This window comes from Phascolarctos cinereus, unplaced genomic scaffold (genome assembly GCF_003287225.1).
Source record: "Phascolarctos cinereus isolate Bilbo 61053 unplaced genomic scaffold, phaCin_HiC Scaffold_1;HRSCAF=81, whole genome shotgun sequence".
Classification (NCBI taxonomy): domain Eukaryota; kingdom Metazoa; phylum Chordata; class Mammalia; order Diprotodontia; family Phascolarctidae; genus Phascolarctos; species Phascolarctos cinereus.
In genome coordinates this window covers 237,717,687-237,737,127 of record NW_027555514.1, presented here as the reverse complement: position 1 = coordinate 237,737,127, position 19,441 = coordinate 237,717,687, and the positions used below count along the sequence as shown (strand labels likewise).

Sequence of the window (19,441 nt, the reverse complement as noted above, 5' to 3'; positions counted from 1 at the left end):
TAGAATACAAAGCCCTGAAGTGGGGAGAAGAAGGAAAGGACACCTGAAAACTTCTAGAAAATCCAGAAAGTAGGGTAGCAGAAATTAGGTCATATTTTACAATAAGCTGATCGTGGATGGTAACTTGATTTTAATAAAAAATATATATCACTAAAAGAAATTAGAAGAATATGGAACACAGTACCTTTAGATAGATGACTAGGGGAAGTACCAAGCAACAATCACAAGATCATAAGAAATAAAATGTACAACTTTGATTATGATCTTCATCAGTGAAAAAAGTATGCATATTGACTAAATCAATATGTGTAATCACACAGTAAAAATCAATTTTTATTGTGTGATTACACCTAATAAATGAAATGAAAATCAATTTTTATTATGTGATTATACATAATAAAAAGCTTTTATATTAACAAATTCACTGTAACTAGAATAAGAAGAAAAGCTGTAAATTGGGAAAATATTCTTCAACCAAATATGCCAGCTCTGAGGCGATGTTATAAAGTAGAAAGAACTCTGGGTTTGGTATCAGAGAACCTGGGTTCAAATACTGGCTCTGTCATTTGCTACTCTTGGTCAAGTTATTTCATTTCTCTTGGACTAAATTTCATCTTCTGTAAAATGAGCAAATTGAATTGGACCACCACTAAGGTCCTTTCCAACTCTAAATCCATGATCTTATTATAAAAATCTGATAACCAAGATATATAGGTAATTGACACAAACCTATAAGACCAAACCTATAAGGGCTCTTGAGCCCTTCCCAAAAGAGAAATAGCCAAAGGATATGAACAGAATTCCTTTTAAAATAAATTCTATTACTGTCTTGCATTTTCAGGTCACCTACATTTTCCACTGTATTCCTTCCCCATCTATCCCTTCCCATAGAACCACCCTTTATAATAAAGAATTTTTTAAAAGCTGAAGAAAACATTGGCAAACACAAGACACATAAATATAAAATCAGCAGAGAGGCCAAAATGCAATAGGAGAGAGAGCCAGCTTTCTAAATCCACCTCTTCAGTGAAAATATGGTGTCCCTCAAACATTTTACTCTTTTAAAAGGAAGAAAAATGGAACTTCATTAAAGTAAATTCAGCATTAGGTACAATACCATGCAATGAAACTGAGTTAAAACCCATTTGTCCTGTCTTGCCAGTGAATCACTAGTTGATGCTTTCTCCTGGAGATATAATCAAATAAGGCTATTTCCCAACAGCAGAAAAGATGAAGTGGAAAACTTCCAAACCTTGTTACTCCAAGACTAGTACTCCCTGCTGGGCTAATGTATAATAAAGTAAATGAATTTTTCATCAAAAAGATTCCCTAAGTCAACATCCCATTAGGAGAGCACCCTGGTTCATTTGCTTCCTCTCCAAATCTGAAGTTGTGATTTTTTATGGACCCCATCAAAGGGCAGACTTTTAGATCCTGAAAAGAAAGCTAACTGTTAGGAGGATGTGTGGTATAGTAGAAAGAATACTGAAGTCAGAGGACCTGAGTTCCAGTTTTAGCTCTGCTACTTACTGCATTCATAAATTTTAGGAAGTTAACAGCGTCTCTGGGCTTCAGTTTTCCCAATTGTAAAACAAGGGGTGAGATAAAATTGCTAATTAGATTCTCTGTATTAAGGAGTCTTGCATGATTTTCTTGAGCATCGGAATCTTAAAGGATATGCGGGTGACAGGACTGCTATTTCTAGATGTCCAAATTGACCAGGTTTGTGAACACAGAGGCAGAAGAGAAAGTGGACATAGAGTCCTCCTCTAAGCCAGAAAGACCTAGGTTCAAATCTCCCCTCTAATATGTGCTGATTGCATGATGTTGCACCAAGCCATTCAGCTTCTCAGAGGTGGCTTCCATCTGTTTTGATGATCCTCTAATTCTCTGGGTGACTTATTCCTCCCAATCCTATCCCCACCTACCACTCTTTCCTGCTTTTTGCTTGCTTGGGGCACCTCAAAAACCAGAGCTTTCATTTTGGTGGAGATCACTCACCATTATAGTATCCCATTCTGCCACCTTTCCTACTTATAATGACAAGCTTCTAAAAGTTTCAGCAAAGCACCAGACTCACGTGTAGATAGCACAGAGGTTCTTTTTAGTCATTGTGTGCCCCCTTTTGTGAAGTGTTTCTTATCATGCTGCTGCTCACTGAGCAGCTTCGTAATTTACAGAAATATAATCTATACCCTGCTAAACGTGAGATCATTTTTATATCACCATTCTGAAGAATGGCTTTTGAAATCCTTTCAGCTCCTTTATTTGAAAACTACATTTCTGGAATAGGGTAATTAAATTCCTATAGTTTGGTATAGTATTACTTCTGCTAGTCTATCCAGTAAAAGAAAATCTCAACAATTGCATACTTGCTTTTGTTCGAAACTGAATTAGATGAATCCTATTAATCCAAATGTAACCAGGATTGCTTCCCTTGCGGCATGTACAGAAAGCCTGGCCTGCTTTTGGATGACCACACATGCTGACTCAGCACTCAATCACCTTAGAATGATGAAGTAATCCCCTTATAGGTTCCTTAACCCCATAATATTAGGAGGCTGGGAGTTAGAGTAACTTCACCAGTTTGAAAAAGAGAGGCAGTTTCCATCTCTCTTATTTGCTTTGATTCTCCCCTGTGACAAGTAGCACTCTTTCATTGGACTTCCTATGAGGGGCAGAGAAAAGGACAGTACCCCTTCCCCAACCCCGGCAGCATGGTAGCTGCAAGCCACATGGCAGCTAGAGCTAGGGATCACCTAGGTAAGCCTGAGTCTGAGCCTCTGGTTCCCTTTTCAGTTTTGTGTTTCTTTGCCTGAATATGTTACTAAACAGTGATCCTAAGATAGCATGCTCAGACTTGGAGGCAGCTTTATGATTCCAAAAAGTTGGAGATCCTAGGTCCCTTGGTTGGGACTGACTGGCAGCAAAGGGGACTTTCTACATTCGTGAATACAACCACCTATGACAGGCCGAGGCCAAGTCTTTACATAGACATATACCTGAAGGGAATTGTTTGGACAATGCAAACCCAAGGTGAAACGTCAAGTTTCTATTCAGAAATACTACCTAATGCTTTATGTATTGTGGTTTTAATTCTCAACCTCCTGGCAGAGTATAACAGTAGTTATTACAACTACTTGTAAGATTTATTTAGGACTAAAAGGAGCATATTGAAGACCTCAGCTATTATATGTATGCTATTTCCCTTTGAAACTTGATTAACTTTTCCTTTAAGTACTTAAGTGTACCATTTGGTACATATGTATTGTATTGATATTATTTCATTATTTTGTTACTCGGCACTCAGCCAGGCAATCATACCTATTTTTACCATTGCCTTGGCTAAAATCATTATTGCTATTCCTATCAGCTTTTCTGAATTGTGCTAAATCACAACGAATTTTGTTCCACCCTCCATTTTAATTCTATAAATCTTTACATTTTAAGAGCATTTCTTGTAAACAACATAACATTGGATTCTACTTTCTAATCCATTCTGCTGTCTTACTCCTTTGTTTGTAGGAGATATAGTCAATAATCAATAGTCAATAAACACAAGTAAGAAAAAGAAAAACACGAGACAGCTAGGTGGTATAGTGGATAGAGCACGGACCCTGGAGTCAGGAGGATCTGAGTTCAAAGAGGACTCAGATACTTAATAGCTGTGTGACCCTGGGCAAGTCACTTAACTCCCATTACCTCAAAAAAAAGAAAAAAGAAAATAGTCCTTGTTCTCAAGGGTCTGATTCTCTAAAGGAGGAAGACAATATACAAAATGATGCTAGAAAGAGGAGGCCACCTGAGGGTACCCTGCACAAGAACATGATTTTCACAGAATCAAAACCAAATAAAACAGCTATGATGAGTTGGCTAGACATTCTGAGTCTGCTATAGAAGGAGGCTTTGGGAGGAGTTTTTTGCTTTATCCTCTAGTCAAAGGAATGAAGCAAAGGGTCCTGAGGAAACTGAAACCAAAGTAATCTCCCTAATGATGAGATTTCTGGTGGTTTATACCATTCACATTCATTTCAATTATTAATACTGTATTTGTACTCTATCATAACTTTATATTTTTTCCTCTTCATTTCATCCTGTTTTTACCATGAAGAGAGCAGAGAAATAAAAGGAATCTGATCAACACTAGTATTCCATAGTTTAACTGGGCTGTATCCACTCCTTTGCTCTCTCCACCGATTTCTGATTCTTACACTTTCTTTCTCTTTTAATCTCCTTTTTATTATCAACCCTCCAAAACTCAAGGGGTTTTTTTTGCCTGTACCTCTACCTTGCCCCATTCTACTCTTCCTCCTATGTGTCTCTCTCCCCTTTCCATCCCTGCCTGTTTCCTTTTTGAGTTAAGTATGCTTCTACAAAAACAAGCAAAACAACCTTTGTGTGTATCTATACGTGTGAATACGCGTTCTTTTGCCAAGGTCAGGTAAAAGGGAGGAAACAAAAAGCCAGCTCCTGTTACTCTTTCCTCCATGTTCACATAGTCATCTTCTTATATACCTCATTTATGTGAAATAATTATTTCCTCTCCTTTTTCTTCATTCCTTCCCTGGTGCATTACTCTTACCTGCTTTCCTCTCTTAAAACCATGAAAATAAAATATAATCATACACAGGACCTATATTTATCTCATTTAATGGACTCTGTGTCCCTTGAAGAAAATAGAATTATAAAAGTATACTTGTCTATTCTCCTTCTGTTGAAAGTTCATTGTTTAACTCTTTCCAACCACTCAAATATCTTTCTTTAACTTTCTAAGTTTCTCTTGATACCTTTGTTTGCATTTTATCTACCTAGCTCTGCTTTTTTCATCAGAAATGTCCTCTATTGAAAGTCCTCTATTCTATTAAAAACTCATTTCCCTTCCTTCTCCCCCCACCCTTTAGGAGTATACTCAATTTTTTAGGTTATGCTATTTTTATTTATAAGTATTTATCATTTGTCTTTTAGAATAATGCATTCTAACACTTTCTCTACTTTATAATAATTATGTGAGCCTGTCTGTGGTTCCTTTGGTATTTAAGCTCTTTCTTTCTGGTTGTTTGCAAAACTTTTTCTTTAGCTTGGAAGTTCTGGATTTTAGCTAAGCTATAGCAGGGTGTTTTCAGTTTGGGGTTTCTTTTGGATGGTGATCTGTGGATTCTTTGTATTTTCCCTTTCTCTTTTGCCCTCTGGTTCTATTAGAACTGGGCAATTTTCTTGGATGGTTCCTTGAAATACACTCTAGGCTTTTTTTTAATTTTGTTTGTGTGGTCATGGTTTTCAGGTAGTCTGATGATTTCTAAATGTTCTCTCCTTTAGATATTTTCCAGGTCAATTACGTAAAATTGTAGGTGCCTAATATTTCCTTGTTTTTCTATTGACATTATTCTAATATTTTTGTTGTCTCCTGAAGTCATGGAGTTCTATTTGTTCCATTCTGTTTTTCAGTTAGTCCACTACTTGGGTAATATTTTCCACCTTCTATTCTAAGCCTTTCTTCCTCTTTTAATTTTTTTTCTTCCTGAACTTTCATTTTCCAGTTAATTCTGCTTTTTTGTCTCTTGCTTCCAGACACTCTTATAGTCCTCATTACATGTGCATTTTCCTCTGACACTCTGCTTGTAGGGCTTGATATCTTCTCGGTTTACCTTTTGACTTCTCTTAATACATCATTTTTTCATTGTATTCATTGTTTTCTTCCAGATATTCATATTTTTAGCATCAGTTCTTGGTTTGGGATTTTATGCTGAGTCTGGTTGCCCTTAGTACTCTTGAATGAGTAGGGTAGGCCTTGTTTGGTCTTATCCACTCTATAATCTGAGGGCCATTGCCACTGCCTTTCTGGATAGGATGGCTGGCACTAGGCCCCACCCTCTGCCTAAATCCCTGGTTTCTACCTCATTCTCTGATTGTCTATCATAGATGCCGGCCTTAGCAAATCTTTCTCTTTCTTTTTGCACTAACCCCAGCAAGGAGTTGGTTCCATTCATTGATGTGGTCCTGACAGGTTCCAGTGGAATGTTGGAGATGATATTGGTCTTAGACCTCCTCATCAGTCCCCTACTGCTGGTGCCTAATCAATGAATTATTCCTATTTCTTGCTGTGGTTCACAGCACTCTGGGGCAGTGGTGCCAAATCCAAATTCAAATAGAAAAGGGGGAGGGATGGAACTATACCTTACAAAAGGATCCCTGAAGGCTGAATATTGACTTAGAAAACCATATCTTAACATTATCTGTGATCTATTATATTTTTATTTGTTTTCTTAAATATTTCCCAATTACATTTTAATATGGCTCTGGCCTTAAGCCTAGTTTTGGCACCTCTTTTCCAAAGAATACACAGACAGGCCCAGTCTCTATGCACCAAAAAAAAAAACTGAAAACAGAAACGAAAAACTGAAGAGACTGGCTTTGCCCCATGCTTTTGTTCTGATTGACCAGAGTCATGATCTGATTTTAGGATCTCAGTTACTGGAGATCAAACTGGGCTGAATTCCTTCCCTTTACCCTGAAAGTACAAACTGACTTCAGGTCTACTTGTGGGAGCTTATACCAACTTCCCTGATAAGCTTGTCTCCATATTTCCCACCAGCCTCTAGACAGTTTACAAGGTTTTGCTCTGGCTTCCTTGGTGTGACCCTTTCTACCATCTCCTAGTTATCATTTTATGGTTTTCTGGACTGGATACAGTAGCTTTGGTTTTCTTTATTATTAGTCAATTTTCAAATAGCGATTGGAAGTTAGGTGGGAAAACTAGACTTCTCTACTTCTTTTCAAATCACCATCCTCACCAGAAATACCGCATGCTTAAGGTATTGAGAAGGGCTCCCTTTAGAGTTAAACCAGAGCTCTTTTTTCCCTTTTGTACATTTTTATGGAAATTGAAATGACTCCAGGACTCTTTTGTATTCCTTGACAGATGTGTATAACTTTCTTTGAGCAGGAAAAATAGAAAGAGCTCAGTGTCAAGATTTTGATCATACTAGGAAGATGACAGCTCCATGTGGAAGACCAGGGGCTTCAGAAATTTAAAATTAATTATTTCACAAATAAAATAACAAGTGTTTTAGGGTCATGTGGCATGCCTAGGATTTTTATTATAAGAAATCCTTCAGGTAATAGAAAAGCAATATAGAGTGGAAAGAATGCTGGCTATGGAGTAAGAAAATCTGAGTTAAAATTCCAGATGTGTCATTTTTAACTGTGTGGCTTTTGCAAGTCACTAGGCTCATCTGGGCCTCAGTTTTCTCATTTGTGAGATGAGTGGGTTAGAATATATAACCTCTGAGTTCATTTCCAGTTCTCAGTCTATGATCCTAAAAGTTAATTGAATTCTCTGAGCATCAGTTTCTTGTCTGTAAAATAAAGACTAAAAAAGACTAAAAAATAAAGACTAAAAATAAATCAGACTAGGTGAATCCCAAGGTCTCATCTCACTCAAGATCTCAGAACCTAGAGATTCCATTCAGTAATACTTCATCTGTGTATGTCACTTTATCCTTCTTTTAAAGCATGTCACATCTGTGATTTCACTTGTTTTTCACAATCACCCTCATGAGGTAGACAGGATAAAGTTGACAGATGAGAAATATAAGTTCTTTTATAGCATCACATAGCCAGCTGCCTCTTGGTCCAGTTCTTTTTACACTAGAACACAGCAGCTTTGATGCGGCCCCTCTGAGAATCTGATAGTTCTTCCCAACCTTGACAGGTGAATCATTCTTTATCTAAAAGAGGCAGCTGATGATGAGTTTATAGAACACCAGGCTTTGAGTCATGAAGTTCTGAGTTTAAATTTGACCTCAGAAATTTACTAGCCGTGTGACCCAGAGAAAGTCACTATCCTCAGTTTGCCTCAGTTTCCTAAACTGTAAAATGGGGATAATAATAGTATCTACCTCCCAGGATTGTTGTGAGGATCAAATGAGATAATATTTGCTTCCTTAAAAGAGCTTAGTACAGTGCCTGGCACACAGTAGACACCCCATAAATGCTTATTTTCTTCCTTTTCTTCCCCTTCCCAAAAATATAAGCATTGCTTTTTAAGTACAGCTCTTAAATCTTTCCCTCCATACAGTCCATACACACACACAAACACATACATTTGCTCTAATCTCCATTACTTTGAAATTCTGTTCTACCTGATAAGACTGTCTTTAATCCTTCAAGGATGGTATAATACTTATCTTTCAAACTGATCTATCTACATGCACTGGGTAAAATATTGTTCAGGCATTTCTGACTCTATAGGACCCCATTTGGAATTTTCTTAGCAGATATACTGGAGAGGGTTGCCATTTCCCTTTCCAACTCATTTTAGAGATGAGGAAATTGAGATAAACAGGGACTTGCCTAGGGTCACACAGCTAGTAAGTATCTGAGACCAGATTAGAACTCATGAAGATGAGTTTTCCTGACTCCACATGCCACACTCTATCCACTGTACCACCTAGCTGTCCTATGAGTAAAAGAGTTCTTGGTTATAACCAGGGCTACATTAAAATTCCACCCTGTTTAAATCAGGTAAATAAATGAGGTCTAGTTTGAGCTGTACCTTTCTGAGGTCCAATTAGCTGACTTCTGGGGTCGTGTTCAACTCTAAGAATCTCTCATTCGATGTGGCCCTGAAGAGGAGGTATGGTATAATGAACAGAGTACCAGCTTTGGAGTGAGGAAGACCAGGTTCAAACTGCACCTTTGACACATTCTATCTTTATGACCACGGACAAGTCTCTTAGCTTCTCAGCCCTCCTCCACTCCTCCCCAGAAGCTTTCTAGAAGTGTAAGCTCCAGACAAGTTATCAATTTGCATCAGCAAAGGGTACTTACACAACCGGTACCCTACACAGATGAAATCACAGGCCTAGAGCAAACAACAACAACAATAATGATAATGTTCCTCTTAGTTCCAGGGGTCTTGGAGGTAGACTGGAGAGAGCTCTTGTACATAGAACAAAGGCCATCAAGATAGTCAGATAGTTATCAATGTGGCTATATTTTGATAAGCTGTCAAATATCTAAAATTTTTGCATCTGCATTTATGTGACTTCTCCCTGAAGCCCTAGGCTAAAGATATAAAACATAAAGAAAGATTTGAATTGCAAAAATACATAACTGTTGCAGATTGAAAATGTGCCTGTTTCTAAAAATAGCATGCAATTAGAATTTCTTTTAAATTCCAAAAAACTGTGTCGTCATCATCATCATCATCATCATACTTCAGCAGGCAACGAATACACAGTAATGGCAACACCAAATATCAGAGGCTGAACATACAGAAACGAATATTGTCTTATGTCCTCATTTAACAGCATCAGTGCTGACAAAAGAGAATTGCAATCAGAGAAGTTAGGAAAACAAGTGCTGAGACCGCATGTGAAAGAAGAGTACTGGCAAACAGTGCAAGTAAGGCAGTAGAAATGAAAGGAGGAGGAAAAAAATTACATGGTTAAAAAGAAAAAAAAAGTACTCTTTGTAGGATACCTGTTTTCTTTATTCACAATAGTCATTAAAGCAAAAGCAACAGATTGGGATGTGTAGGATTAACTTTTAAACTGTTACTGATAGAAATAACATATCTGATCAGCTGCCCCACCATCTCAATTAAGACTGTGTGAGAGCTCCTTTTGGTACTTTGTCTACTTTGCATCTAATGTTCCCAATATGTGAAATAATTCAAAAGCACTAGCATTGAGTAATTAAGCCTGGGACTTATTGCATGCTCTCTGATGAGCTACCAAAAATGATCCCCCATGCTCAGAACTATAGCTAAGTAGGCACTTTTGTCATCCTAAAGCTTCTAAGTCCGGCCAAGAAAGGTGAAGGCAAGAACACATGTAACTATTAAAACTTGCTAATGTCTTGGGTTGCCTTTACGTTGATTCTTCCCTTTCAAATTATAATTGTTGCTTCAGATTTATAGTTGATTACCATTCTCAGCACATGAAAGCACTAACTAAGCCTGGGTCCCTAATGTAAAATAGAAGATTTGAAATTCACACATTCAAGAAATTCAACCATGTTTTCATTTACTCATGGATATTGATGGCTTTGAGGCAGAACTTAATTAAATATACAAAAGATATGGTTCCACATATATGTCTATAGCAAATGTTGACCTTCTCTAATGTAGTATTAGGAGGGATACAACTCAGAACTCAAAATCTAACAAAAAAATTTTTAATTATAAAAATAAATAAATATACAAATGATTAGCCTTGAAAACAGAAATACAGACATGTTTACATTTCAAGAATTTCCTAATAGGGACAGCTAGGTGGCACAGTGGATAGAGCACTGGCCCTGAAGTCAGGAGGACCTGAGTTCAAATCCAACCTCAGACCAAACACTTGATACTTACTAGCTGTGTGACCCTGGGCAAGTCACTTAACCCCAATTGCCTAAAATAATAATAACAATAATTTCCCAATCACTCTTTCCTATTGCGATGTTAGCTGTTGTTTGGTTCCTAGTAGGTCCTAAGTCTATTGATAATCCCACCTTCTCAAAGATCCTGGAATAAATTTGGACATGGATACGACTCTCACTCTTAGCAACATTCCTCAAATTTGTTGACTATGATTCCATCCCTCTCTTTCCATCTTTCCTGTCCACCAAAAAGTTGGGAATTCCAGATGAGTTGGGACCTCAGTTTCTTAGGGGAAAAAAAATAAAAATAAAAAATCTGGATGAATGATTTTCCATATATAAAAAATTCCAACTGGGCCACAGGCTGATTTAATCAGTTTGTGAAACATCTGTGGTGTATTCATGCTGATTGCTTTCTCCTAAAGATGATATACAGCTTTGTCTGTTTCAAATGCCTTTATGAGGGGAGAAATGAATGAACTGAATTGATGCCATCTGCATCACAGATACTTACATGGTTTAGGAAAGCAGCCCCCTTAAATTTACTTAAATCTGGGGGGAAATCAGCATATTTCCAGGAGTAAGTTACTAAATTCATCTAATCAGCAAATTTCTATTCACGTATCCCTGCCTAAGACAATGAACAAAGAAATAGTAGAATGCCACCACGCATAACAGCATAACTCATCAAGAACTACTAGAAGATGAACTCAACAAACCTGGTTCCCACAATGCAAAGGTGTCAATTTAGTATGCATTTGGGAAACTGACCATCATGAAAAACATGCTATAACAGGCAATACATCATAAACTCAATCTCCTGCTTCCCACCACAAAATCTCCATCTATATTGAGTTGCTTGAGTCATTCTATCTCACGAAAAATATTCATCAAGAATTCACTAAAAAGTAAGTCACCAAGAACCCTCAACCAGATTAGAACCCAGCTCTCCAGAGGAAAAATGGCATCTCTCTTCAATTGAACAAATCTACTGTGAAAACATCATAGGTTTACTACTACATACATACTAAGTCCCACATACTATTTGTATGTCTCCAGCACTCGTAGTTGCTGGAGATATAAAAACACAGACGAAACACTCACCTCCCTCCAGAGCTCACGTTGTACTGGAGAATAAGGGGAGAATCAAGATGAACATGAAAAAGCAAATATGATGTTCAGACAAGATAATATGAAGTAAGAGAAGTCAAAAAGGAGAGGGTGAAAAAGGAAACATTTGATCTGTCCTTGGAAGAAAGCTAAACAAACATGCTCTTCCCTGTAACGCTCTCTAGCCTACCCTTACCCTTGGTTTGGTGACTAATTTTGTATATTACTAACACACAGACCCAGACAGCTGATGATTAGTATGGAAAGAGCAGAACAGCCACAACCAGAGTCTTATTCATTATGCACCAGAGGGCAAATTATTTACATTTATAACAATGAGTCAAGACATCATCATCAATTTCCCCAAATACAAAAGTGTTTCATTTAAATAGTTTTCTGGGCATGGAAACCAGTACCCAAATAAAACAGAAGAAATTGCTTCATTCCCCAACCAAAGCATTATTAAAACGTCAAAATAAATATCATGCAGAAATATGGCAAAGAGTTGTAATAGCCACTGGCAATAGGGTGGTAGTGTGGGAGAAAGAGCCAGAAGTTCAAGGGGAACATTGGATAAAGCAATGAAAGTCTTCTGCTGTCACTCAGGCCCTTGGGCAATTACTTCTTTCTTTCTTTGGACAGATTCGTTGCCAGTGCATCTAAAGTAGTTATGAAATGTCTGCCTTCACTGGGGTCGCTTAACTCCTTTCTGCCTAAATACTTAAATTATTCAATAAGGAAAAACAGGCTTTGCATAAATATCATCATTAATACTATAAATCTCACCTGGTGCAAAGAGTAATATTGCCTGTCTCATCATTCTACATAATCAGTACTTTCTAGGTTTTTTATTCTATCAGTTTTCTTCCTGGGTCTATGCTATTTATTTCTTCCTCTATCACATTACTTAATGGAAACAAAGTTCAGGAAGTCCATTAATGATGCCTTCATTTCTGGTATGAATTCCTAAAAGGTCCATTTCTTTTCCCTCCATAGGCATTTTCAACCCCTCCCAGCAATGCTTTAGTTGTTAATCTCTCTGTGTTTGGAAATGGGTCATCTTAATGGTTTTCTTGCTCTGGCATGTTGCTCAGGGCTCATTAATATGCATGTTCCCCGTCAGCTCATTTGTTTCCATATTTACTTTGAAGCTGCCTAGCTAGAGTCTTAGCACATTTTCTCTCTCAGAGATTTTCCTGGCATGATTCTGTTCACTTTGTTCTTTAACTGAGAGACAGGATGTTGTGCTAGAAGTCAAAAGCAGCTCTGATGTCATCTCAGGAAAAGTCTTCCTAACTCCTTATGGTGGTAGCTAATAGGAAACATGTCACTACCTCTCTATGCTCCAAATATCACTTGAAATCTTTCTTAACTTTTCTTGGTCATCAAAAAAATTTTCAAAGCAAGAAGGACTAGCAAACCAAGTAGTTTAAAAGTGAAGGTAGTTGAAATGTTAAAGTTAATGAAAGCTAGGAATTGAAATGGGGGCAGGGGGAGTCATTGAATACTAGGTAAATAAGGAAAAGGAATTTTAGTTGATCCGATACAAATTTCATCTGTTGGGAATAAACAATTTTTTTTAGTATATATACTACAAGTTTAAATCTCGCTCTTATTTCTCACTACTAACATGGTCACAAAGTTCCAACCCCGCTGGCCCTCTCACCCTTGTTCCTCCTAAAGTTGTTTCTAGTTCCTGATCATTACCATTCCCCCTGCTTGGAACAACTTTCAAAGGGCCATTGGTCTCTTTCACTTTACATGTAGGGAGAATGAGGTCTTTCCCTGGCCAAAGTATAGCTCTAAAGCAATTAGACTTTGCTTTCTGATAAATATTCAGTCAATAAGCATTTATTAAACTATGTGCCAGGCACTGGGCTAGGTGCTGGGGGATACAAAGAAATGCAAAAGATAGTCTGTGACCTCAAGGAGGTCCTAAGCTAATGGGGGAGCAGACATACATAATAAAGACAGGAATGAGGATAAGGTAGATAGAGAACATTGCCCTGGCTTCCCTGAGCTATCTTTAGTCCAAGCTTGTACTTAAACCAGAGATGATCTTGGGGTCACTAGGGAAGGTAGGTGGTACAGTGGATAGAGTATTGGGCCTGGACTTAGGAAGACTCATTGTCCTACCTTCAGATCTGGCCTCAGACATTTGTACTAGCTGTGTGACCTTAGTCAAGTCATTTAATCCTATTTGCCTCAATTTCCTCATCTGTAAAATGAGCTGGAGAAGTAAATGGCAAACTACTCCAGTATCTTTTCAAGAAAACCCCCAAAGGGGTCACTAAGAGTTGGACACAGCTGAAAAAGGCTGAACAATAACAATAACCTAAACTAGAAATGATCTTGGTGTCATGTGCATAACTAATCACAGTAAGGTGGTAATAAACATATCCATAATAAACAGCTTTGATCTCTGATTCTGATACTGAAAAGGACAGGCCTATTCATCGTCTGTGTTAGTTGTTTATGGTGAGTATGACTAAAAAATTATGAATATACTTTTATCTGGGCAGATTCAGGCCACCCTACTCTAGCCTACTGAAGACGCAGCCAGTCGATAATTCACAGCATCCATTGAAGAATAAGGCCAGGAAAAATACCCCTGTGACCAAATGAGAAGCAGGCCAGGTAGAAACACCATTCTGCCCAGTGAGGAGTAGGCCCAGAAAGCTTCACAGAACAACGTACCCAGTGGAGATGCCATGCTTGATGAGGAGCAGGCCTACCGAAGCGGTGTGATAACATCACTGTAAGACACCATCCTGCTGTGTGGAAGATGTGAGCTGCCCCTTCATGTAGGCCTCCAATGCCTCATCACATGTAATTCCTAGCTGTGCCTGTTCACTCTCTCCATTGATGGTATACACATGTGACACGGTGCACCCTATGTTTATTGGAGGAATACGCTATTGTAAATCTTCTTACCATGCTATTTCGTTCGATGAATTAATTTTGTCCTCTGTCTTGCTAGAGAAAAAGAAGACCCATTAATGGGAGTTTATGAGCTAGCTAACATGTTGAGCAGGTATGGACCAACAAAGGGGCCATGAACCTGGTTCACCTTGTGTTAAAGCATGGGGCGTCACAAGTGCTATGTACAAATGAAGAAACTAAGGCCCAGAGTGACTAAATAACTTGCCCAAGATCACATAAGTAGCAGATGTCAGAGGCAGAATTAAAACCCCAAGTCTTCCGATTATACCTCTTAGCTTGCTACATGACCTCCCAACCTTTAGTACCAACATCCAATATTGGAGGCTCTATAAATACTAGAAGAGAAAAATAGGCAATATAAGAAAGACACAGGTTCAAATCCTGCCTCTGACACATAATAGCAGCGTAACTATTCCCAACCCTTCTTAATTCTAGTGCCTTCCTTCTCTTAATTATTTCCTGTTTATCTCGTATGTAGCTTGTTTTGTATATATTTGTTTGTATGCTGTTTTTCCCATTAGATTGTGAGCTCACTGAGGATAGAAACTGCTTTTTTACCTCTTTTTGTATCTTCAGCATTTTACACAGTGCCTAGCACATAGTAGGCATTTAACAAATGTTTATTGATTAATTGATTATAAAGACGTCATTTAACTTCTTTGGACTCCAGGCAATTCTCAAGAATATAAGTTGCAGAAAAGTTGACCTATTTGCATCAGTAGAGGAAGTTTACACACTGGGAGTTCCCTACATGAATAAAATCACAAGTCCTGACCCCCCCCAAAAAAAGTAAATACCAAAGCAAGAGTTTGATAAAATGGCCATGTCTGAACATTGTAATATAAATTATGCTCAAAATAGCAAAGCCTGTAAGGTAATCAATTTATTTGGCAGGTCAAATGAATATTAAGTATAAATGTATCTAAACTATGTTATAAGCCAAGAAAATAAAACATTAAGCATATAAACAAAAATTGAACCTTAAAAACAGGTAAGGAAACAATTATCTCAAGAAACATTTGTTGTTGTTTGAAGATATAAATGTCACCTCCCTGAAATGTGATCTTTCTTCCTGGAAGAGCTAACAGTATCCCAGAATGCAACATTGTATCATCTATCTAGCCTATCAATGCTACCTACTCCTCTTCAAAACAGTTTTGTTTTCACCTTTAATAACTGTAAAAATCTTTTTTTTCCCTTTAGTAACCTCAGATGAACAGGAAGATCTTTTTTCAAAGTCTGACATGAAAACACAGAAGACTCACCGTGGCAAGCTTCTGAACATCTTCATCAGACGCTCCCAGGAGGCCAGGCCAATTTCTTGTGAGAACTGAGCAAACTTAGGATCGGCAAGTAGAGGGACATGTCCCAGGAGTTCATGACATGTATCTCTGACAAGAATGAACACAAAGAAATGTTAGAGATATTGTAGTGTTGAGAAACTTTATGCGCCTCATAGAACTTGACTGAGAAATCTACAGAAGCTCCAGCTACCAATTGCCCTATAATAGGTATGGCATTTACAGTATAGGAAATGATAGGGGAAAAAAAGGCACCTTGACACAGTGGAGAGCCTGCCTCAGAGTCAGGAAAACCTGGGTTCAGATCCTGAAAATAACACATGTTATGAGACCCCAGGCAAATCACTTAACCTCTTACCCTCAGGGTAACTCTAAAACTATATACACTTATTCCTTCCACATGGCATGGGTGAGGGGCATGCCACCCCCACAATCTGGAAAATCTGCATGAAATTTTTAGCCTTCCACACCAGAAAAGAAGTCTGAATTATTATGGTATTAAAAGATAAAATATATATAATATTATTAATTTATATTGTATATTATTAATATATTATACAATACTATAGATATATTTTATACATTCTAAATTTCTAAACTTTGTGTCATCTGCTGGCTTCCGCAAAACTCTCCAAAAAAACTCCCATTTAACTTCTTATGCCAACCCCTGATTTAGCGAAACCACAATGGGGAAAGTCGTAATGTGTAAGGGATAATTGTAATTGTTGATTTGTATTAGTGGATGTAGTTTCCTTACTGAAGAGTTTCTTCCAAAATATCACAGGATCAGACAAAAAAAATAGACTACTATAGAGAAAGAGATTCATACAAGTAATCAGTGAGACATGGGAACTAAATAAATTAATGTAATATTAGGCTGCATTAAGAGGGAGAATTTCAAGGACTAGAGAGTGAACAGCTCAGTCCTGGGTGCTATATTTTAGGAAGCACGTAAGCAAGGTAGAGAATATCTATAGAAAGACAGTAAAGAGCCACCAGGGATCTTTTGGCAGTCTGGTGAAGCCTTTACACCCCTTCTCAGAATCATGTTTTTAAATGCCTAAAATAAAATATATAGGATTACAAAGGAAACTTGTTATTTTGAAAGTTAACAAAATATTAAAAAATGATAAGAAGCCCTCAACCCCCAGGTTAAGAATCCCTCTTCTATATCATCCCATACTGAAGCTCATTTAAAGAGACTGAGGACGTGTAGCTTGGAGAAGAGAAGGTTTAGGGGGCAGCTCTTATAACTATTTGGAAGGATGCTGTGAGGAAAAGGGAAGAGGCTGATTCTGCTTGGCCCTAGTGGGAAGAGTTAGGAATAATGGGCCAAAGTTGGAGGCAGATTTCTGCTTGAGGACAAGAAAAAATTCCTAAGAGTTAGAGAAGCCAAAATTAAAATGTGCTGCTTCAAGAAGTAGCTGGTTCTCCATCACTAGAAGTATTCAGTCAGAAGCTGGGGCTGTCAAAGGTATGGTTTCAGGTATGAGCTGGACCATTGGTCATTTCAAACCAGATGTCCCACAGATAACCCAAACTTTTGTCCAAACCAGCCCCACTTTCAAATTCTTTTTCAAAAATTTTGAATAAACTATTATTTAGGGGCAGCTAGGTGGCACAGTGGATAGAGCACCAGCCCTGGAGTCAGGAGGACCTGAGTTCAAATTCAGCCTCAGACACATAATACTAGCTGTGTGATTCTGAGCAAGTCACTGAACCACCGTTGCCCAACAAACATAAATAAATAAACTATTATTTAAATATTCCTGCTTTTGTTGAGGGTACCACCATCCTCGAATTCTCATTTGATAAATCTTGCCATCTCTGCTTCCACAACAGCTCTTGCACCCATCCTCTTCTCATTACTTGTTAACAACCACCACTTTGTTTAGGCCCTCATCACCTCTTGTTAAAACTGTCAGGGAGCTAGGTGGTGCAGTAGACAGAGCATTGGGCCCAGAGTCAGGAAGATCTGAATTCAAATTCAGCCTCACTTACTAGGTGTGTGACCCTGGACAAAGCATTTAACTGCTATCTGCCTCAGTTTCCTCAACTGCAAAATGGGGATAATAGTATCACCTCCCAGGGTTGTTGTTATGATCAAATGATATAACATTTGTAAAGCATTTAGCACAGTCAATAAATTTATATTAAATACCTACTATGTGCTAACACTGTGTCTGGCACATAGTAGGTGCTGTATAAATGCTTATTCCCTTCCCCCTTATTACAACAGCCCCCTAACTAGACTCCCTGGTTCAAATCTCTCTCCACTCTGGTTCACCCACCATACAGCTTTCAAAGTGATATTCCTTAAGCACAGGCCTGACCATGTCCTTCCCTTACTCAATAAACTGCAAAGACTCCTTCACATATGGATCACATGAACTTTTTTTGTATCACCAAAGCTTAGCACAGTGCCTGGCACATGGTAGGTACTTAATTAACTTGAGGGCAGGAATTTTTTTTTTGTCTTTTTAATCCCAGTGTCCAAGACATACTTTCATATTCTAATGAACAAATGATCTCATCAATGTGGCTATTCTTTCTAATGACGTAGATATCATTGATCTAATAATGTAGATATCTAATGATGTAACTACTCCTCCCTTCTCCCCATTTTGTAGGATTGTCATCCATGTTACCCAACAAATACATCATGATGGTGGTGGAGGATAGGGGGTGGGACCTACCTGAAGGTCCCACTTGACATTTCATGCGCATCAATGGAGCTTTCCATTGGTTATCCCTTGATCTCTCTATATAACTATCCTTTTTTTCTAGATATGTAAATATAATACATATTTGATTACATCCTTCATATAACTTCTCCTGAGTGATTGAATGTGTCCCAATCTGCTCATACCCATTATTTGCCTCTCCATTGCCCTTTGGGGCAATTTGCCTCTTCAGAAAACATAGGATTTCATAACTTGCAGCCATAAAACATTGCTTAAAGACTATAGGTCCTAAAGAGACTTTGGCGTGCACAGTAGGTGCTTAATAAATTTTAAAAATTAAATATAGTTCAACTCCCTTAAAAAAACTGATTTGAAACCCAGTCCATGCTCACTTCACTCTTCGTTTACTCTTCGGACTTTTCCATCTTCTTATCTGCAACCTCGCTCTTGCATAGAATCTCTAGCCATCACCCTCCCCCACTTCCAGCTCTCCTTTATGTATTGTCTTATCCTCATTAGAAAATAAACTCTGTGAGGGTAGGAACTATATACATTTGTTGTATTAGCTTTTGCTTGCTAAACATAGTGCCTGCCATGAAGTAAAAATTAAATAGATGCTTTAACTATCTATCTGGGCAGGTAGGTGGCACACACGCACGCACGCACGCACACACATACACACACACACACACACACACACACACACAGAGTTTAGAACCCTGTTCTAGAACTATAAGTTGAAGGGAAGGGGGTTAAGGAAAGGAATAAGCATGTTTAAGCACCTACTATGTGCCAGAAACAGAGGCAAACTAGCGGCATAGTGGATAGAGTGGCAGGCTTGAAATGAGAAAGATTCAACTTCTGAGTTCAAATCTGGTCTCAGATACTTCCTAGCTGTGTGACTGTGGGCAAGTCATTTAACCCTGTTTGCCTCAGTTTCCTCACCTGTAAAATGAGCTGAAGAAGGAAATGGCAAGCCACTGCAATATCTTTGCCGAGAAAATGGGGTCACAAAGAGTCAGACGTGACTGAAAC

The 19,441-nt window shown here is 38.1% G+C and overlaps 1 protein-coding gene across 1 annotated transcript in view; it reads right to left on the bottom strand.

Annotated features, from left to right (window-relative positions):
* Nucleotides 1-19,441, bottom strand: part of TPH2 (tryptophan hydroxylase 2) — a 129,392-nt gene that overhangs the window by 54,564 nt on the left and 55,387 nt on the right. Inside the window, 2 exon segments of the mRNA XM_020968916.2 lie at nucleotides 15,687-15,727; nucleotides 15,730-15,812. Coding sequence (XP_020824575.1) covers nucleotides 15,687-15,727; nucleotides 15,730-15,812 — 124 coding nt within the window.